The 23,152-nt window shown below is 33.1% G+C and overlaps 1 protein-coding gene across 3 annotated transcripts in view; it reads right to left on the bottom strand.

Moving 5' to 3' along the window:
• LOC118734159 (spectrin beta chain) overlaps nucleotides 1–23,152 on the bottom strand; it is a 119,986-nt gene that overhangs the window by 20,605 nt on the left and 76,229 nt on the right. For 2 of the 3 annotated variants that reach the window (XM_036463878.1, XM_036463877.1), the window contains exon 6: nucleotides 19,866–19,916. The exons of the other annotated variant lie outside the window; for it this stretch is intronic. In XM_036463878.1, the coding sequence (XP_036319771.1) occupies nucleotides 19,866–19,916 (51 nt within the window). The remainder of the gene's footprint in view (nucleotides 1–19,865; nucleotides 19,917–23,152) is intronic. 3 annotated transcript variants of the gene reach the window in all.

Below are 23,152 nucleotides of genomic sequence, written 5' to 3'. Positions count from 1 at the left end.
CAGAACAGTTTTTGGCAACATCGATACCAGAAGCAACAACAAAATACAGGCAAATGTTGTTTTTGCTCAAATGCTCTAAACCTGTTTGATAGGCCTTGAATTAAACAAAAAATGTGATATAATTCATATGAAGAAAGTAATATTCACAAAATATTTTTACTTATGAAAAGTCTAACAAAATATAGGAAAAGCATCGTCTTTAAAAACTGCTCCGCATATTGGACATAGCGCTTTTGTATGAATTTTTTCTGCATGCTTTTTAATATATGTTAAAAACATTGCGGGAAAACATTCAAATGTTTGCGTGGAACCATGTCGCAATAAACAGATGAAGTAATAAAACGGCTTTCTCGCTTTATTTTCTGACATTCGACTGCCTTATAGTCACATTTTATAGGCAAATTTTCAAATAAAGCAGTGGCACCTGGTAAATTCCACTATGGGTGGGATGCATGCAATAACACCATACACAACAATTCCCATTACTTGGACGACATTAAAAAGCAGTTTCAGAAGTGAACTAGTGTTATTTTATAATTTTTCCTTTTTCTAAACGGTTATAATGCCACCAGTACATAATTGCGAAAGTAGGGGAGGGGCGGGGACGCGAGCGCGACGTCGAAAGCGGCGCGGCGCAGGGTGGCGCGGGGTGGCGCCCGAACGCGGACCGCCGCGACGCCGGGCACTTTCAAAATTGTATACTTACAAATGCGTCCATTTAACTTGTTCATGTACTATTTTTTGTCAAATGTAACTGGGTGACTATTTTGCTTTATTACTCAAATTGTGAAGTATAAAAGTTGGTCTTATTGCTCAACGAGAAATGAAATAAAGCAAATTTGTGTTATTTCACATTCGATTGGGAAATAACACAAATTTGCGTTATTGCCGCTTGTGTTATTTCACCCCCCCATTTCTTCCATATGTTGGTGCGCATGATTATCCAAGTTGGCGTTTGCGAAATTTGTATGTGCTTACCATGCCAGCTTCGTGTATGCGTATGTATGCATGTATGTATGCACATAGGGGTGCTTTTAGTCTCGTTGGTATGTTAATTTGTGTGTACGTCTACCAGTATGTATGTAAGTATGTTTATATATTTACTTATGTGCAGTTGTAAGGTGTATGCTAGGGTGATGTCGAGTATGTTATTGTAGCGTAGGCGAGGCGAAGCTACGTTACAATGCTATGTATTTTCAACAGAAATTGTCAAAAAATGACAAAAACCGTGACAATGTAAAATTTTTTCGCAGTTTTTGCTAATTTTTTACAATAAAAAATTCTATTTTTAAAAAAAATTCTATATAACAAATGTGGGTATTTAAATTCTCTACATATTTGAATTTAACCATTTTTACGAAAAATGTAAAATAAGCCTGTAAATCGCAAACACCCCAAAAAACTTAAATCCAAGATGGCGGAATGTAGCCAATTGAAATTTAGGGGCAAGACTGTGGATCCATGATCTACGTGTCAAATAGAAGTAAACTGCATCAAAAAATTGCTGTTACAAATTTTTTTTTAAAGAAAAACTCTAATTTTACTTGGATATTAATAGTAAATTCTTTTGTCAAGCGTTATACAAGGACAGCATTAATATCACCGTTGACAGTTAAGTCTTAGGTGAATTTTTATATCAGAATAACATTTTTGCGAAAAGTGCAGATAGAGGGTATTGAATATAAGCCCTCGATATATCTTTCTATTCGAGACTAAAATTACCCTGGTATTCAGTAAGCAGTCTCACCTCTCTAGTCTCAAAAAGCTAAATTAGGAGGAAAAGATAATTGCTTTCTATTTTATTTTAAAGAACGCCAAAATTAAGCGAGGAAATATTTGTTTAACAAGAATTTCATTAGGAAATAAACCTAAATAAGTGGTTTAGTATCATAAAAATTCAATGAAAAAAATCTTGTTTAACATCATTATTATTTCTTGATGAAAATAAAATATTCCACCAACATTTCTAGCAGTTTAAAAATAAATAAAATAAAAAACAAAAATAAAATAAAACACAAAAACAAAAAAAAAACAAGTAAATAAAAAAGAAGAAAAAAATCTGCCCGAGGACTCGACTCGAATCTCTCAAGTGACACTCCAGCGTTCTGATCACTCGGCCAGCGCGACTGTTGGACCACCGCGAGCAACATGGCATACATACATACATACATGCTATCAGTTGACTGTCTCTGTTTGTTTTCACCACAAATTTTTGGTGAAATTTTTGTGACTCTCTGGCTGTGTTTCATGACATACTCGCTTTATACCACGTACATTTTCGTAGTATAGGAACCAGCTTTAAACCACTTTGTACGATGATATAAGGCCTGTTCGAGCCACGTAATAAATGCGGCAATACTGCAACACTGATGAAAATTTGCAATACTATTGCAACTTCCCAATTGATAAAACGTTGCGAGAAATTCACACCGAACGTGATACTTTAATAATTCGCGCAACACTGCGGTTGTGATTGCATCTCGAACAAGCCCATAATTGTGGTTTACAACGACAGACATGTAGTATACAATGCTAATACAGCATATAAACCATATGTCTGTCAGAGCTATTAAGAGATATCAGGTGATTGAATTGATGGACGTAAAGACAAGATTGTTAAAATATTTTAAATGGCACTAGAAGAAAAATTCAAATGCATACTACATAACAAATGCACGTGTTTACAGAATATGTTATTTTTTATTATATTATATTAAAAAGAAAACTTATTGTTACTCATACATATTTCCAGTAAATCCGAGGATCTAAAAGTTTTTTAACCGCAACTCGAAGAAATTAACAGCAAACCCACAGCGCGCAGATTTTTCCCCCGGTGGCTCCTAGACCGGACATTTTGCAAGCCTAACCGTGAGGTTTATTTTTACCTTACTTAGGGCCGGTTACTCAATGTCTGGTTAACGCTAATCTCCCGTTAAACATAGTTATCGACGTTACCGACTCCCTGATGTATGCATGGAGTCGAAGACGTCGATAACGATGTTTAACCGCAGATTAGTGTTAACCAGACATTGAGTAACCGGCCCTTAGTTATGTACATATATATACTTCATAATAAATATGTGTATGAAAATAAGTGATGTATAAAAATTCACGTCATTTACTCCGAAGGCTTTATTAAAACTATTAACTATGCGTTTTTTGCAATTTTTCCGGTTTTTCGCAATTTACTCGAAATTTTGAGGGTGTAGAAGTCAAACGGACCTCAGATTCGGGTTCAGCGGGTAGAATTACTTGTCGGTAGGTGGGTCTGGTTAAAATCACACACCACTTGTGCTATGTATAATATGTACTTAAATACGTATATACCAGCTATTATTCTGATCTTTTTGTTTACCTGGAAATCTTATTTTAAGTATAACCAGCAAAAAAATTATTTACTGTCGGCAAACGCCGTTTTTTTAAATGGTAGGAAGGAAGCCATTTTGGTAGGTTTTTGAATCAGCCCTTGGTAGGAAACTAAGTTTTTCAGTGGTAACCCTGATGAGAACCATCATTACTGCCACAGCAATAACAATAACAACAAAAACAACATTAAAAACAACCAACTTAAAAAACAGCCAATATTCGTTTATTTTGTTTATTTCTAAAATTGAGTTTCAAACCTCTGTTTTTTGGTCACTTCAAGTGCTGTAAAAGTCACATCGGTATATTCACTCGGACTCATCGCTCATGGAAGTTTTTTCAATGGTTGATTCATTTTCGCACAATTCCGTACATACGCACATTGAGGAACATCTCAGACCTGCCCTATTACAGCCGCATCTTGCATCACAATTCGTAGTGCATTTGCCGCAAATAAATCTTGGTAAAACGTCAGGCGCAGCAACAGCGTGGGCGCAAATCCCTGCCCTCTTTTCCACCCCAAGTTCGCGGATCGTTAGAATTACCTAAAAATTTTTCAATTTGTAGGTAGGCCCGGAAAGCGTGCTGTTTGGAAGCAGCAAAAGTCGGAGGCAGTTTTTTAAATCAAGTTTGTTCATGAAGCAACTGACTTGAAACGTTCGTATCTCATTAGGTTCATGTTACTTTTCTCTTTTTTTGTTGGGTAGACTGCAGGAAAAATATTTTCACTTATTTTCGTCAATATTTCTTGGCTTTCATCAGGTTCCATAAAATTCCTAGTTTCTGTCAGCAGCTTAGTATTCGATTTCAGGGAGAAATTATTACTATTTTTGTAATATGGGCGAACCCGATAAATAGTCAACCAAACTCGCAAAAAATGCATGCAATTCAAATTCTCTCATTTTTGTGTCAAAAATGGCATAGGACAACATATTTTTATTTCATATTTATTTTCACATTTATTTGCAAAATCTGATTTGTCCCACTTACTTCTTGAAACAAAGTTCTAAATAGCATTGGTTTTAAGTACTATATCTTTTAATAAAATACAATAATATCGCTTTAAAAAAATAAATTTTTTCAACGGAAAAAGAGGAACGTCCGTAACGTAACGTCCCGAAAGCATATATACAATTGTTTTGATGTTAATCCAACCTTTAGTTTTCTTTTATATCACATTTTGCAAACTTCATTATCTTATCTTCAAAGTATTTTTGTAGGTTGTGCTCTCCATGCATGACAATTTACGCAAATCCGTTGACTTTGATGGTCATATCAAAATCGCTTCCTTTTTCAGTAACGTCCGAACATAAATTTCGAAGGGAAATACACCGACATTAATTCAAATTCAAATTTCCATTATTTTGATCTCATAAGTACTGCAATAAACCTTCCCTTACACCATAAAAATTTTTTAACTTATAGTATTTTTGCCGGCAAAAAAGTTAAGATAAACGTCCGAACGTAACGTCCGCAACAATAGGATTTGCCCATATCCGAATGTGGACGAAGTAGTGTCGCATCCACTCAAAGCGTGTAGGAAGAGCAAATTTCCAGATACCTCAGGTCCATGTTTGAACAAACTTGGAACGCAATTATTATCAGATTTTCTACCTTTGCCGGTTTTTTTCAAAAAAGCATTCGAGATGGTAGAGTTTCTTCCCGTCAAAATTGCAAGATCAGAATCTTCGACTACAATGTAAGCATTCGAAAAATGTGAAGAGCGGACTAAGGCCACCTCAACAATGGCTGTTGATGGTTGTTGACCCCGAAACTTGTAAATAAGACCACAGCTCTGGTGAACGCATTGCACTTACATCGCTTTGCAGTCTTTTCGCAGGTTTTGTACCAGAACTTGCAATTTCAGGCGAGTAACCGTCAAAAATTAGACGTATTTTTCAGAATAACGACTCTAGCAGAATTTGTGAGTAAATATCAATTCAATCAATTTCAGAAATAAAAAAATAAAAGAATATTGGCTATATTTTTAATTTTGTTGTACTCAGTCCCAATTTCAGATGGCCTGCTTAAGTAGAGATTGTTGATTAATTTCCACTATTCATTTTCAGATCATACATTTAATCTGCACTTAAATGGCCAATATCGGCTATTTAAACATGAGATATGCAACCCTGTGTTTGTACCAAACAACCAAGAATGATTGGTAGGTTGTTTAATCAATCCCAACAAATCCCACAAAAAAAAACAATCAGCTCTTCAGCACAAAATGTAAACAAACAAGCAAATGCAACAACAATTTCAAGGAACAAGCAACAATGCTGCCAATTGTTTGGCATATTTAAAAAAGGCTATCTGAAACCCAACGAAAGCTAAATGGCATTCAAACAACAATCCACAATTAAACTTAAGTGCGTTTAAATAATAATAATAATAATAATAATAGATTGGCGCTTACACATATGTTAGTGTTTGGCCGAGCCTCTCCTCCGACTTGTGGCGTGCGCCTTGATGTTGTCACACAAATCGGAGGGACCTACAGTTTTACGCCGACTCCGAACGGCGATTGTATTTTTATGAGAAGCTGTTTTTCATGGCAGAAATACACTCGGAGGTTTGCCATTGCCTGCCGAGGGACGACCGCTGTTAAGAAAAAACCTTTTTTCTATATTTTTTGCGATGTTGCTTTGACCAGGGCTAGAACCCAGGTGCTGCGGAGTGGAAGCGCGCACTGCTTACCACTACACCACAGCGGCCGACAGTGCCGTTTAAATATTCATTTGAAATTGGCGCTTTATGTTGTTGTTGCAGTAATTATGGTTCTCATTTGTCATTCGCATCTGCAATACATGATTGATACAAATTTTCATCGCCAGTAATATTGCGGCCGGGCAATATGAATTTCGAACGTCTCTGCTTCCGATCATTACACAATTGTTGAAACGATTGAGGTCCCCCTGCTAGAGTCCGACCGATTCCAATTTTTTTTCAGGTACCGATGCCGATGCCGATTAATCGGCTTATGGGGAAAGAATCGGCCGATGCCGATGCCGATTCCATAAAAAAATTACAAATAAATCTATTAATTCATAAAATCAGTTAATTTAACGGAGTTAACAAAACAAAATAAAACAGTTAATTGAATTAATTGTCTTGTTATGCAACATTACATACACAGGTATGTACATACATATGTATGTGTAAAAATATATGTACATATATAAGCAAGAAATATTTAGGAGCATAAAATTTAATTTCGTTTTGTACTAAAATACACCCTTTTGCACTCAATGCATAAGAACTTGTATGCTAGGTATGTATGTACATTAGACTGCATCACCAAAAAAAGTTGCGGTTTTTCCGCCGGGATTACAAAATTTATTATATTTTAAGACGTCCACCAAAATATTTCGGGAAAATATTACTATTTAAGCGAGGTGGACCGTTTTGAAAATACCTCCTAAATGGAGTTTTTTATGAATAAAAATAGTTTCTTAAAGAACTTTTTGAAAAAAGTCCCCTCAGATGAAAAAACAGATTAGGCCTAAAAAATCTTCATAAAAATATTTAAAAATCATTTCAACGGAATCATAATAATGAAATTTTTGATGCTGTTTTTTTTAGTTTTTTCATAGGTTGATTTACGAAAAACTTAAATAACTAGGCCAACTATTTTTATTTATGTGCAAAAAAAAAGGTCATTATTCGTGCCCCAATTTTTTTTTTTCAAATACCAACACATCTTAATTCAACTTTGAATGATGTTCGTTCATCCTACCTTTCTCTTTCATCCTTTGAATGAGCTTATTAGCAAAGAAATAAAAAGGGTGAGAAAATACCTTTCCAATGATACCTCACAAGTCTAAATCGGAAGAGTTTAGGTTCAGTGTATTCAAGTTTTTCTTATACCAATCTTTGAAAAATGTTAAAAAACAGCATCAAAAATCTCATAATTACGATTCCGTTAAATTTTTTTTTTTAATATTTTTATGTAAATTTTTTAAGCTTAAACCGTTTTGTCATTTGAGGGGATTTTTTCAAAAAACATCTTTAACAAATAATTTTTATTCCTAAAAAACTCCATTTTTTCTTAATATTTTTCCGAAATATTTTGGTGGACGTCTTAAAATATAATAGATTTTATAATTCCAATCGAAAAACAGTACCGATTTTTTTTTGTATGGGGAGTGATGCAATCTAATGTACATACATATAATGGTCCATAATAAAAGAATTGCGATATTTTGACCGGTCGTGGCATTTGGCATTAGTCTTTTATTTATTTAATGTTTATTATTTTTTTTATAAAAGTCTAGCTGGTATACAACAAATAACATATAAATTCAGATTTGTACAAAAATTAGAAAAATTCTGCTTCTTGTCACCAAAATTTCAAACTTTTTACTCAGAATTTTGGTATGCAGTTTTGTAGACCATTTGATTCAAGTATAATGAAGTGAAGCTTCAAACTGCTATAAAATCCCGTTAATTTTTGGAATGTTTTTTTTTTTTGCTGGCAGTGTCCTCCATATAAAAGAAAATTGTCGAACATACTTTTGTAAAAAGTAAAAAAAAAAAAATTATCGTGAGCTGTCTGCAAATGTTTTTTGATGTTGGCTGTTGTCTATCGCTTCACCTGAACATATGAAGAGAAATTCCAAATAATCGGCAAAGAAGCAAAGAATTAGGTGCATTACGAAGCTTTCCCTATTCTCTATGGAAATCGCTAAGAAACTTTAAACCTCCAGTGGGTACAGAAATGCCAATTAGGGACCAAGTGGTACCTGGGCTAGTAGTGACCAAGAGAAAGCCGAGTATTTTTCAAATTATTTAAAGAATGTTTTTCAGCCAAACTGTCCAACGAACAACTTCAGGCTGCCACCAATAACGCAAACTAGTAGTGCCAGTTACCGTCCAAATTCGACAGTTTTTTAGGTTTAGGACCCTTTAGGGATATTTTATATTTTTATTATACTTTTTAGGGATATAATATAAGGCACACAATTACTCAAAAGAAAATCTCCTCCTTTGGAACTAAAACATGACTAAACATTTTTATTTAAATTTATTTCATATATTAATAGCGCTAAAGTTTAACAGGCAAACTTATCTATATAACCAATATTTTTTATAAAAATCCCTTTGGTCGTCAAACAAATGACTTTGGTCTGAAGGATCCAAAATTTAGAACTGCAATCTGTCAAATGAACGAAGTCTACTGGCAGAAGCATACAATTGTCCGTGAGAAAATACAGGTCATACAAAAAGCGTGAATGATTGGAAACTATGTACGCTGGAACAAAAACCGCAAAGAGTGGCAAATAGGACAAATGAATGCATTGGATAAATATTCGCAAGCCAATCGAAATGCCAGTTAAGACTTCACAATCTAAAGAGTTTGTATGTTTATGTTGCGTATAAGTAATTCAATACAGGGGGCTCTCATATTATGCGTCAAAGTAGGGCTGGGAGTTTCATCCGGATTTATCAACTATCCGGATAAACCGAATATTCGAATATTCGGAGAACTTAACGAAAAATCTGGATATACCCGAAGCTAAAATTCGGATATCCGAATATCCGGATTTTTCCTTAGGTCTCCGGGTATCAGATATTAATGAAATGCATTTATTTGCCCTAAATTAATAAAATGAGTCCATTTTCCTGCGGCCACTCTTATGGCCAGTTTTTATTTCATCAAAACGATATTTTCATTTCCCAATACTAGGCGCTCATACACGTGAAGTAAGAAGTTTTCTATATCTACGCACAAAATATTTTGTATAAATTTTTAAATTTCCAAAATTCTACTTTGTGAATTTTAAAGGCTCCTAGAAAGGAAATAGAAAGTTCTAAAAACAAATTTATGCGTATTGAAAACTTGCTACTTCGTATTTATGAGCGCCTGTGAAATGAAAATATCGTTTCGTTAAAATAAAAAAAAGATATAAAATTGATTAAAATTGAGAATTTCTTCCTGGCTTTAAAATATCATGGACTGAGTAATGAAAGCTGCTATGATACTTTTGTTCATAGTGAATGCTTTACCAAATTCTCTTAATTTTTTTGGATATCCGAAAATACGAATACTAACCGAATTGCACAAACGAATATTAACCGGATATCCATACTATGCGGATTTTATCCGTGTCAACGGATAATCCGCCTGGATATCCGGATATTCGATTATGCGGATAGACACAGCCCTACGTCAAAGTCAAATGGTGCAATAGGAGAAATTAGGATGACCATGGGAACCATGGGATATTACATACATACATATGTATCTAGATAGCTCGACAAAGTTTAAAATTTGTTTATAAATTTAGATAACTCGATACATTTCAGTAAGTCGAAAAATTCCCACATCGATAAATATAAATCAGGGACCGAAAATAATGATTATTTCAAAATTTTCAATGAAAAAAATCAAAAGGTTCAAAATAGCGTAGAACAATTTCGAGTATATTAATGTGCATGTTTTTTCATGCTCTGTATGAATCTCTTACGATTTCAAAATGTTTGAGCGATATCTATAAAAATTATAACTAAGAATTACATTTCGATTTTAAATTAATCGCTCAAAAAAAATCATATATCGAGTTATATTTTTTTGATCAAAAATAAAACTCATTTTCGAGTGTTATTTTTTGCTCTGAAGTAGGGATGTGCGATTAATTGATTACTCAAAATTTTAATTAATCATAAAGTAAATAACTCAATTATTCGATTAATTGGAAATTATGATTACTCAAAAGTTCAGTTACTCGAGTAATCAAGATTTTTGATTAACCAAAAAAAAGAAATATTTGAGTAATTTGCTTTATGATTAATCAACATTTCGAGTAAAATGAGTAATCAACATTTCAACTTTTTACATATGTATAAAGTAGTTAAAGTTTATTGATACTTTGCAAACAACGTTTCTGTTTTCAAAAATTAAAACGAAAAATTTGTTTCATATACAGAATGTAAAAGAGAAAATAAGCATTTTCCAAAGCAAACTCTTTTACAGGCTAACCTAATATTCACGCACGCCGCCAATTTATTGTCAATAATTTCTCATGCACATGCAACTTGTATGAGATCAACCGAAATTGAACGGCGTACGTATGAAGCTAACTCAATTTCCAATTTTTGTTCTGCGTGACATTTTGATTTGACGTTTCGCTCAATGAAATCAAATGCAAACGCATGCAATTCAATTTCGGGTGACGCAAATAAACAAATTCGACGGCATGCGTACCAAAACGCAAGCCGCGAATATTAGGTTAGCCTGTTAACGACCAAAATTTTTTTTTTGAGTAATCATATTTCAAGTAACTCGATTAATCATCGTTCTGAGTAATCAAAATCTTGATTACTCGAGTAATTGATTAACCGAATAATTGATTAACCAACTTGCTCGAGTAATCGAATAATCGCACAGCCCTACTCTGAAGTAATAATTATTTTGTGAGTTGTTTTCTTTTTGATCAAAAATGATCATTATAATGTGAGTTTTATATTTTTGATCAGAAATAATCATTATTTTTTTAAGTTTTATTTTTTTCATCTTTGAGTTTTATTATTTTGATCGGAAATAAAACTCATTTCTTGAGCGTTATTTTTTCTCTCAGAAATAAAAATTAACTTTTGAGTTTTATTTTTTTTGGCAGATCAAAAAACTCAAAACGCCTCACATCACCTAAACTCAACTCACCACACCTCAACTCACCTCACCTCTACTCGTCTCAACTCACCCTAACTCTCCTCACCTCACCTCACCACACCTCAATTCACCCCAACTAAACTCAACTACCTTACCTCAAGTCACCTCAACTCACGTCAGCTCAGTTCAGTGAAGCAAATCACAAATACATTTTATTTCTGAACTGATCAGCGCGTATTTGCAAGCAGAGCACTGAAGAAAATATACACAATACGCAAACTGATTCGCTGCTAGCGCAGCACACATACATATGTGTTTACATTTGTACGAGCATATGTACATATCAGGGATTTTACGACCCTGCAAAAATTTTAGGACCAGGTGGTCCACTGGGTCGTAGTTTTAAAGTATGAGCACAAGGACCAGGTTGCATACTAGTAACTTGTTATGCTGACCTGGACCACTTCAAACGTAAAAAACTGATATATGTGTTGAACACCACTTCTTCGTGGCCGATCGGCAATATGATTCGGTTGCCGAATGTGCCATGGTTCAAAAGGAGTAGTTGTCTAGGTGGTCCCATGTTACGCAGTGGTGGACCAAAAGTGGTCCCATGTTATGCAGCGTTGGACCAGAGGTGGTCAGGTCCAATGACATCGCAATGTTAATGTAACCATATTTTCTCCATATATTTGGACCATTTTGGTTACAAGGTAGTGTGGTCCTGTACTAGTACTTAACCTAGTCCCACTTTTTGCAGGGGAATATTTGCATTTTCCGCGAATGTGTACATGATATTGTTGAATTGGCTCTAAGTCTGCCTAACCTGGATGGTGACAATAAGCGCCGTTTAGCTTTAGGTGCCAAACGTTGAGTAGTGCAACAAGCAACATTTGTGAGCTTTCAAAAAGTTCTGCTAACAACCTTTTAAGCAACCTAACAGGATTCCTCAAGCGAAAGCGAGGGCTCGGATTTAAGATGAGGGTTCATTAAAAAATGCGATACTAAAGTCCAATTGAAAGTCTTAAAGAAAAACAAGCCCCTCCCGCTTGGTGGAAAACTAAACTCAAATACGACAAATTGACTTGCAAATATTTGAACACTCTACCCGCTAGCAATCCGAGTGAGTAAATGCTTTATATGTACATATGAATATGAGCAAACATTAAAGATGAATTAAAGACATACTCGTATTTTAATTTTCTTTTCAAAGGTCCCAAGACAGCAAAATAATGGCAAGGGCGAAGCCGACACATCGGAAGATATTTCTTTATCACCGTCTATTGAAACTTCGGATGTAATTTGGCCGAAAACTCAGTCGCAAAGTTCAACTTCTTTGCTTGGAAACCTTCTCAATTCAATTGAAGTGTCTCCATCGGATGAAGAGTCCGACGATCAGCCTGAAGATAGAGATTTTAAGAAGGCTATTAATGAAGTTGAATGTTATGCACCAAGACAATTGGATTTAGATGTTCCTATAATGGAGTATTGAAAAAAAAAAAAACAATATACCCATCCGTATCTGTGGTCGCTGGCAAAAGTGGTTCACAGTACTCCAGCGACACAAGTCAGTGTGGAGTGCTCTTTTTCGGCGCTAAAACTAGTTTTAAGTGACTTAAGACGAAATTTATCACCCGGAATTTTGGAAAAAATTTTATTTTTAAAAACATTTGTGCGCCGTGCTTCTGAAGTTAAAGTTCTCTTGATTAATTTTAATCAAAATAATCCTGACAGTTGCATGTTTCGAACTTAACATAACATAACTAACAAGTTGAGTGGGGTTCACGAACTTAGCTTCCGCGAAACCGTGGCATGAGTTCCATGAGATGAGTTAGGTGTGGTGAGTTGAGGCGAGTTGCGTTAAGATGAGTTGAGGTGTGGTGAGTTGAGTTTAGGTGAAGTGAGGCGTTTTGAGTTTTTCGATCTGCCAAAAAAAAATACAACTCAAAAGTAAATTTTTATTTCTGAGCGAAAAAATAACGCTCGAGAAATGAGTTTTATTTTCGATCAAAATAATAAAACTCACAGAATAATCATTATTTTTGATGGAAAAAATAAAACTCAAAAAATAATGATTATTTCTGATCAAAAATATAAATCTCATAATATGATTATTTTTGATCAAAAAGAAAACTCACAAAATAATTATTACTTCAGAGCAAAAAAATAACGGTCGAAAAATGAGTTTTATTTTTGACCAAAAAAATATATCTCAATAAATGATTGTATTTTCTGAGCAATACAATAAAACTCAAAATGTGATTATTATGATTGATCGCAAGTATTAGAATCTCACAATAATGATTAAAAGTTAATTTTTATTTTTTTGATAAAACTCAAGATGATTACGGGTCCCTGCTATAAATTCCGATAAACATCGATAAATGTAGATAACTGCGCGTTTCCAGAATTTAATAAATTTCGAAACTAAAAAATTTGCATATCTCGAAATATGTATATCGATAACGCGATTTTGATAGTTCCATAACTCGATACAACTCGAAAAATAGTGATAACTTCATAAATTCATGTAATTCTAGAAATTTTGATAACCCGAGATATTTTGACACACAACGAAAATTGTTATTGTCATAACTATGTTTATTTTATTTTATATTTTAAATCTTACTCTTTCATGAAAAACCCATTTTGTAAACTTGGCATAACATATAATAAAATAAATATACTATTACTACTACTACTACTATTTTGCAAAATTCAAAAACTTCGATTTTATAAACCGACAAATTTCGATAGCTACTAAAACATTTCGATAAATCAAAATATATCGATAACTCGATAATTTGAAAGAACTTGAAACATCACAACTCTATAAATGTTGATAATTCGATAAATATTGATTGTTATATCGAAAATAATTTTATCGTAAGCGACAAAAGGCAAATTTTACAGGAGGCGGTTTCTTTTATTTCATCCTTAAACGGTGTAATATTTTATTTGGGTTTAAATGGACAACAGGGTTTATTAACAGCTGGCTTTTGGATAGGACTGTTAATTTTTTTAATATCTTAATATTTAAAGGTATAATGGTACTTACGATACTTTTCGTGAACATGCTGAGAGGCAACGTTTCAAGGTATTAGCGGTTACGATAGTTTTTATGTTGTGTATTCTAGCCATTTAAACAAAAAGGAGTGCGGATACTTTAAGGATTGTTTCAAAAACGAAATTTGAAGTCAATTAAACACACGTACTACCACTCAGCAGAATAAACTCAACATGATTTTCAACATTAACTGATTCGTGCATCTAATAGATTGTCCACAAGTGGTTTTTGTAAATGCAGCATTAAAAAGCCAGTTCAATTTTCAAACAAACAGAAAGAAAAACAACGACATTGGTAGCCGCTATTTGATAGTTTTTGACTAGAACAACTTTACAAATAAAAACTAAAAATTTCTGAAGCAAAATATAAGGATATGTGCAACCTCTGTGAGAAAGGTGTAATTCCTGAGAGATACCATAACGAGTACATGCAAATGAACAGCAGCAAAACTGTTCGTGGTAGTACTTTAGCAGAAACTGACAATGAAGATACAACTTTTTTCAGTGACTAATAACATTATTTATTTATGTACTTACTTTTCAAGTGAAGGGTTTTTAATGTGAACAATGCTGCTAGCAAGACTTTAAATAAGCAGTTCGTTTGTTAAAAGGTCGTATTTTTGCTTAAATTGCTTGACTGCGACAATTTGTATGCAATTGCATTAAATGAGGTATCAATTAATTCGAAAATAAATGTACTTTTGGAGGAATACTACACAATTGGCAACTTTCATGGACATTTTTGAAATCATCGATGGTCAAAGTTGAATTTTAAATTCAATAAATTTTACCTCAAGAAAACTCCCAACAAGCTACGTCTAACAATATATTGGAATACATCATTTTAAAGGTCTACAAACCCACTTTTCTAAACATGTTTGATTTTTAAAATCGGATAAAAATAGTCAAGCTGTTAATAGATAAGTGCATCAAGTTCGAACATATCGGTTATTTTTAAATTAAATAAAAACGAAGTTTTCAGAAACTATAAGAAATCTATTTTCATGTTGTACTCGACCCTACCTACAACCTACACCAAGTTTTGTTTCGGGTGTATTTCGGGATTTTTTTTTGTAGCACCGTGGTATTCATTCAGTCAAACAAATATACGCTAGTCACCTGTCAAAACGTGCATTGGAAAGACCGCTAGCAGTCCCACCTGATACGTTTAGTGAAAAAAGTTTTGAAGATTTATGATTGCGTTCATGAAATGAGAAATTTTCCTCTAACAACTTTTCAATTAAATTAAAATGCGAAATTTTCGATTTATTCAGTACTATACATTAATTATTAAAAACAAATATTTGTAAGTATTGTTACAAATGTAGTTACTCAAATTCAATCCACTTTAACGTGTTTTTTGGCCAATCCGGGAGCTAGCGACAGTAAAAATGTGCCAATTTTATCGTCAAAGATAACATATCGGGGACTTAAATTTACTGCTGTAGATTAACAAACAACGACACTTACATCGCACCGTGAGACCTTTCGGTGTCAGGAGCAGTAGCGTTATGTAATAAATAATTGAAAAATAACCTTATTTTATCGTCGTTGGCCTTTTGTGTGGTTATCAATTGACACTGGACGAAGTTAAAAAATGATCACTTACACTTATTTACCGGGACAATGTACCGCTTACAGGCGCGCAAAAATATCAAACTTTTTGAGAAAATTTACCTACGACATCGCACTTGAAATTTATCATGGACATAGAGCGGCCGCTGTGGTGTAGTGGTAAGCAGTGCGCGCTTCCACTCCGCAGCACCTGGGTTCAAACCCTGATCAAAGCAACATCGCAAAAAATATAGAAAAAAAGGTTTTTTCTTAACAGCGGTCGTCCCTCGGCAGGCAATGGCAAACCTCCGAGTGTATTTCTGCCATGAAAAACAGCTTCTCATAAAAATACAATCGCCGTTCGGAGTCGGCGTAAAACTGTAGGTCCCTCCGCTTTGTGTGACAACATCAAGGCGCACGCCACAAACCGGAGGAGAAGCTCGGCCAAAGACTAACATATGTGTAAGCGCCAATCTATTATTATTATTATTATAGAGCAACGCATTATACATGTAAAAATAATGTGCTTGCATCGCATCCGCGGGACAAACCTATTGTAAGTGATCGGAAAATTACAAAGTCGTTTCACATTAACAGGCAGAACCTTGAACTCTCATTCTGTACTACATCTTGTTCATTGTAGCACACTTTGAAAATACATAGGTTGTTAACAAGATACACTGCAATAGTGGAATTCGCGCTTCTCTATATCCGTTGTATATTGCATAAGTGTAACTGGATGAGCGTGTGATTGTTATTGCAAGAGTACTTATTGTACCACTAGCAACAATAAATCGCTCCCCAGTAGAATTCGTATGCATAGTTGTAGTAACATTGAACCACTAGATGCATTTAGAAGTTTTCTGGCAGCATTTTCATTTAATTTCGCGAATAAAAGCGTTGAATGTACTAAACGTGCCCTCGACGTGAGTTGATACAAGTGGCGCCCAATTTAAATATGGAACGTTTAAAACTTTCATATTATCAGGAATAAGGGCTTTTTCCTCGCCCATAACAATTTTATCCACACCCCGTTTTGTCTGCAAGCCTACATTAGCTGAGAAAACGGCTTTGAAATTTTCCAGCACCAATTTTGTAATAGGTCCCTGCGCTTCTATAAGCCGCTTCTCACTGTAATCAAAAATAAATTTTGTGTTCGTTTATTAAAATGTCATACTCATGTAACGCAAAAAAGCCACATTCTCCTGAAAACCATATGGTTGCTGAACACCTTAAAGGTGTCCTTACACGATATGTATTTGCATGTGTACATACCACTTTTTACATATGGAAATACCAACATATCGTGTAAAGGCAAATTAGATTTGTTTCTGTACAGAGCAGATGCAAGTACATACGAAATAGAAATGTTTCTATTTTCATCTGACACACAGATAGAATCATCTGAGTTTAGTTTATTTCGTTTTCAAAAAACGTATTTTTAAATAGTTAAATAAAGACTGAATTTGACAGAGATACGCAATTACATATGTAATGAAAATGTCACATTTACAGATGCAAATACATATCGTATAAGAACACCTTTAAAACGAATATATTAGCCAATGAGGGAGCTAGACAAGGGCAAGAAGGCAAAAACATGCCCTTTTGCAGGGTTGAGTGTAACATCAAACATACGAAACCAAATCACCATTAACGTTTGCTTATACCATGTTCTGACCGACAACGAAAACACTTTGAAAACGAGTTTTGGGATTGTGGGCTGAAGGCTGTTCACACCGGCTGTTAGTGTTTTCGTTGACATTTCTTACATCTTTTGATTACAGTTTTGCTACACAAAAACAAAACCAAAATACTTTTCCTTCATTTTCTTTTACTTTCATTCTTATTTTACTTTATCCAGCTAATTAACAATAAAACCAAAAGGGCGTATTAAAGATGATAAAATTTGACTTCTACTTCGATAAATAATCGAAAAAACTAGTGAAGACACCGATTGGAATGATTGGAACGTGAGTTTTCAAGTAGTTCTCAGCGAAAACTGGTTTTCGTTTGACAGATTTTACATGGACGAAAACACAAGTTTTAGGTCGAAAACCACCAGTGTAGAAAACTACAAAAAAATGCAACAAATTTTCACCTAAATTTCAAACTTTTTTCTCGGAAGTGTTAGAATTTTTTTGAGTACACAGTTCTTAGCCCCTGCAATTTTAGTCTGATAATGTGCAAATTTCAAATAGGGCGTTCTTGAAAAGTTTTTTGAGATAGAGAGTTTTCGAACTGGCTGCCGAGATAGGTCGATCTTCCACTCAGCCATCGATATAGTTCGTTCTATTTTTAAAAGTGAGGTGTTAAATGACAGTGCATGGCCTATAGATGTGCGATAAAGTTTTTTATTTTTGAAAAGGGTTGCCACCTGTTACAAATTTTATTAAAATCATTTAATAAGTTAAATGAATTAGATATTACAATATGGGTATCAATTGAACTAGTTTTGAAAATACTTTACCTCTAAATGACACGTAGAAAGGTTGCCAAATGTTTAAAGATTCAAATTCACTTTAATTAAGGGAATAAGGTAACTGAAATATGTATATCAATATGAGTATCAGAAAAATGAAAAAATTTGACATATTTAGCAAGAATTAAGTGGAGAGTAAAACATTCCTGAGTTAATTTAAGAGTCCAGTAATTTAAAAGGAATGTAATCAGAACAAATCACTGTGTGACAAAGTATGTATTTGTAATAAAACAACAAATACGATGGCGTAATCCTATGGTTTGACGTAATTATTATTTTAGTTTAGCTAAATTCGACTTTACAAACAGGTGGCAACCCTATTCGTAATATTTTTAAGCTAAAATCTTCTTAAACCTCTATTGTCTGACTCCGTTATGGTGATACCTATCTATTATAATTACCTAATTCCTTTAATTCAAGTGGAATATGATTTTTTAAACAGGTGGCAGCTCTCTACATGTAGCTAATACACATTTCGATTGATACCCATGTCTTAATAATTCATTTAACTTATAAAAAAATTTTAATTTAATTTTTTAACAATCCAATTTTTTAACAGGTGGCAACTCTTAAAAAAAAAATAAACCTTCTATTGTCCACAGGTCAAGGTTTTTAATCTGACACTTCATTTTTGAAGATGGAACGAATCGTGCAGAATTCAAGGCACTGACAAACAATTAAATTATTTTATGCATTAGCGAAAAACGCATTACTTCAGAAAGTGCGAAAAATGAGCAGGTTTTTATTTCTTCTTTTGAAAGCTATAGGCCCGTACTATTTATTAAAATAATAAAAAATAACCTATTTTTACATATATTTTTTATTCATTCCATTAAAATTAAGCATTTTTGAAAATTTTGTTTAAAAAAATTGTTTTTTTCGAACACCGCAGAAACACCGTATGTTTAATTTTAATTCCTGTAATTCTCTACTATCTATATGGAAACAAGAAATGTCAAACCAATATTTTATTCCAAAGAATATATTTTTGAAATTTTTTTCTGTGAAGAGCTTACGCATGGCTATGCTCTTATTAAAATTCTTAGTATAAAATTTGTCGACTTTAGTGGCTTCCTGGCGGCATATTATTAATTTTTTAGGGAAATGTCTGTTTAATAATTTTTAGTGGATAAATTGCCTTTACAAAAATACCAAACAAGTTCACATTACAGATAACGAATTTTACGATTTTTGCCCACTTAAGCGGCACTGTGCGACGATAAAATAAGGTTATTTTTAAATTTTTATTGCACAATGTTAACACTCTGGGAGGCGTTGTCCCGCTAACTGGGTGTAAGTGGTTGGTTTTCGTGATTTACGTGAATAAACTGAAAATCTTAGCATACTTTTATTGACGATAAAATAAGTCACTAAAAACTGTCGCTAGCTCCCGGACTATTCCCTTAATTACTTATGGCAATCATTTATCGGCTATTTTGGATGGAATAAAATTAAAAAAAAACTCAAATAACTGATTAAATGCGGCATTGACTGCCTCTTATATAATTCCGAAAATTAGATAAAATTGTAAATTCACTGCAATTTTGGACAAAAACTTTTTCCAACTGAAATTCTTGACCTCCATGATTTTGACCGGTATGGAGACAAGTTTGTTCGTTGTACTTTGTAAATTTTAAAGACATTTTGGTTTTCAAAATTTAAATTGTTCCAGTGGTCGAAAAGTCAGATATAATTAATCGGTTAATAAGCGGTTACTACCCGATTAGTTTGCTTACCGAATAGTTAATAAATTTTAAGAGTCTTATCCTAAATCTAACACAAAGTAAGTACCTGTTTGAGGCTCTGCAGAACGTTCCACGTCAGTAGATGTTTCTACTATAGCTTTTCCACGGAAGCATAAAGTTTTTAAATGCAAATACAAGAACAAAACATATGTAACTTTTTGTAATTTTAAATACAGCCATTATTTAGTGCAGGAGCATTCCAAAGTGACTCCTGATTTATCTTTAACACTTGAAGTCAGATATCAGTTTAATACGAAACTAATAAAGTATAAAACTCAATTATATAATTTACACAGAAAAGAGCAACCCAGGACAGTTAAGAAAATGCAAATTTTCTATGTAAATTAAGTAACTAATTTCGTATTAAACGGACGGCAATCATTAAGAGCAAAATAATTTAAATTAGCATTTAATCATTATTTTATTATTTTTCGCTTAGAAATAATAATTATTGAGTTTTATTTTTTCGTTCAACGAAAATAATTATTAGCTGATTTTTATTTATTCGATCACAAATAATGATTATTTTATGATTTTTAGTTTTTTGCACGGAGATAATAATTATTACCAAGTTTTATTTTTCCACTTACAAAAATGTTTATAAAATTTACAAGGCGATACAGACGCAAACAACTGACATTTTTACCTAAAATTTTGAGACATATTTCTTTTATTAGGACGTCGCTACCTCTGAAAAGGATACGTCGGAAATCACGCTGGTATAGCTTTGCGTTTATGATCATTATTACTTAAGTGAAAAAATTTAACTCAATAGTAACTACCTTTGAGCGAAAAAAAATCATAAAATAATGATTATTTTTGATCGGAAAGTCATAAAATAATGCTTATTTTTGATCCAAAAAACAAAAATCAAGTAATATAGCCCAGTAAAATTAGACTTTTTCACAAAAAAAAATTGTAACAGCGCTTTTTTATGCAGTTTACTTACTTCTTTTTGACACGTAGATCATGGATCCAGTCTTGCCCTTAAATTTCGTTTGGCAACATTCAGCCATCTTGGATTTAAGTTTTTTTTGGTGTTTCTACGGTTTGCAAGATTTTTTTTTTGCATTTTTTGTAAATAATGCTTTAACACAAATTTGTAGATAATTTAATTTCCCACATTTGTTGTATAGAAGGTTTAAAGAAAAAACATTTTTTATGTAACTACTTAGCAAAAATTGCGAAAAAAAATTACATTGTCTCGGTTTTCGCCATTTTCCAGAAATTGTCGAAAAATGGCGAAAACCGTGATAATGTAAAATTTTTTCGCAGTTTTTGCTAATTATTTACAATAAAAAAGTTTTTTTAAACCTTTTTTGAACAAATGTGAGAAATTGAATTCTCGACAAATTTGTATTCAATTTTTACGAAAAATGCGAAATAAGCTTGCAAATCGCAAAAAAACCAAAAAACTAAAATCCAAGGTGGCGGAATGTTGCCAAATGAAATTTTGGGGCAAGACTGCGAATCCTTAATCTACGTGTCAAATGGAAGTAAACTGCATCAAAAAATCGCTGTTACGATATTTTTTTTTTGTTTTTCGTACCAAATTTATTTAACTGGGCTATATAACAATTTCCCTTGAGCGAGAAAATAAAACTCAAATATTAATTATTATCTTTAAACTCGAAAAATAAAAATCGTTGTAAATTACAGTAGCACGTACGAACACAAATACGTCAGTATAGTTAAAACTGTTTTATGACGATTACAACTTGTTGAGTTTTTTGGTTCGAATTTAAAAAATAATGATTATTTTCCGTCTATGTATTAAACTGATATCTGACTTCAATGCTGATATTTTGAAATTACTTATAGTCTAAGATCCGAATAAGACACGACCTTCACCCATCTGTTTAATGGATGAAATCTATTTTGAATGAAATTTAACGTGTCAGGAAATATTTCGCGAGTGGGTTGGCTGAAAAAATCCTGGCCAGGATATTCTTAATTAAATATTCAAAAATTATTATTTTTTTTAATTTGCACTAATTTGTTTAAGGACGAAATTAAATACCAATCGAAAGTATTATGCCTATGGAATGTGTGGGTTGTCATTTATTTTCCGAGTTTCAATGATGCCCTTCACTTCGGAATGAACCTGCAGTCAAATTAGATTATAAGCTTGAAGATCTCTTGCACTCGGAAATTTAGCTAAGATATATTTCAATAAATACTTTTAAAAGGAGATTATTAGCATTCGTCTGGAATAACTTATACCTTTGAAGGGGGGGAAAGCAAAACTCAGATTTTGGTATTATTTCCCATTTGAAAGTGAAATAAAGCAAATTTTGCGTTATTGCCGTTTGTGTTATTTTGTCTCGATCAGTTCGTAGAAGAAACTTTTAGGTTAAAGAACGATTTGAGAACTACGTTAGAATGTAAAATCAAGCCGTTTCTCTAGTGTTTGCTGGGTTGTAGGCTAGTCTGATCTCTTATTAGATGGTGTAAATAAAACGCTTATTTCACCTTCTTTGCCCACCGTTTCTTTGAAATTTTCAGCATCATCAGGGGGACACTGTTTATTAAGGTCAACAAAGAAATACAAGAAAAACAAAAGATGTTAAACATAAATAATAAAAGTGGGCATACATAGAGTATCGGTCATATAAATAGCACCCCCATTTCAAAAACAGAAATAGAAAACTTAAAAAAAAATTAATCGAAATTTCAAACTTTTTTCTCAGAAGTGTTAGATTTGTTTGAACATGCAGTTTTATAGCCTATTCAATTTTAGTGTGATAATATGCAAGTTGTGTGGACATTCTTTTCCATTGTGTTGTTTTTTTATTTTATTCTTTTTAATTTTAATTCATTTTAAAAGCAGATTTTGAAAAAAACATTTGCCGATTGGAATTATTTCAAGTACGTTTGCATACTTCATAAACCCTTTTTTATGTAACATAACACTGTGGAACAAATTCAGGTTAGCAAAAGTTAGGTCGATTCTGAGAGTGAGGGGTGAAAATAGAGGCTAAATTAGAAGACACGTATCGCGGCGTTTGTTTATGTTAGTTCGAAATTTTTTATAATCGACCTTCGAACTTTGCAGTCAAATGCCGATTTTCAGCATATTGTTTATATGGTTTTTGGCTATAACTCGTCGACTAATTGATATTTTTTCAATCTGTTAAAGCCTAATTATTGCTAGAGACCTGTGCAACAATTAAAATTAAAAAAAAAATTGATTTAGAAAATTTTTGTAGTGCTTATGAAGCAAAATGTTGGATTTTTTTTCATGCTTTTTGAACATATTTTCCACAAAACTAAGTCTTTTTTTGCTTTCTGTTTGATCTATAATATGCTTCTCAGTTTCTTCAATAAATTTCA

The sequence above is a fragment of the Rhagoletis pomonella genome, unplaced genomic scaffold (genome assembly GCF_013731165.1).
Source record: "Rhagoletis pomonella isolate Grant_MI unplaced genomic scaffold, Rhpom_1.0 Rhpom_scaffold_00002, whole genome shotgun sequence".
Lineage (NCBI taxonomy): Eukaryota > Metazoa > Arthropoda > Insecta > Diptera > Tephritidae > Rhagoletis > Rhagoletis pomonella.
Note: the sequence above shows the minus strand (reverse complement) of the source record. Positions and strands in the feature narration are given on the sequence as shown.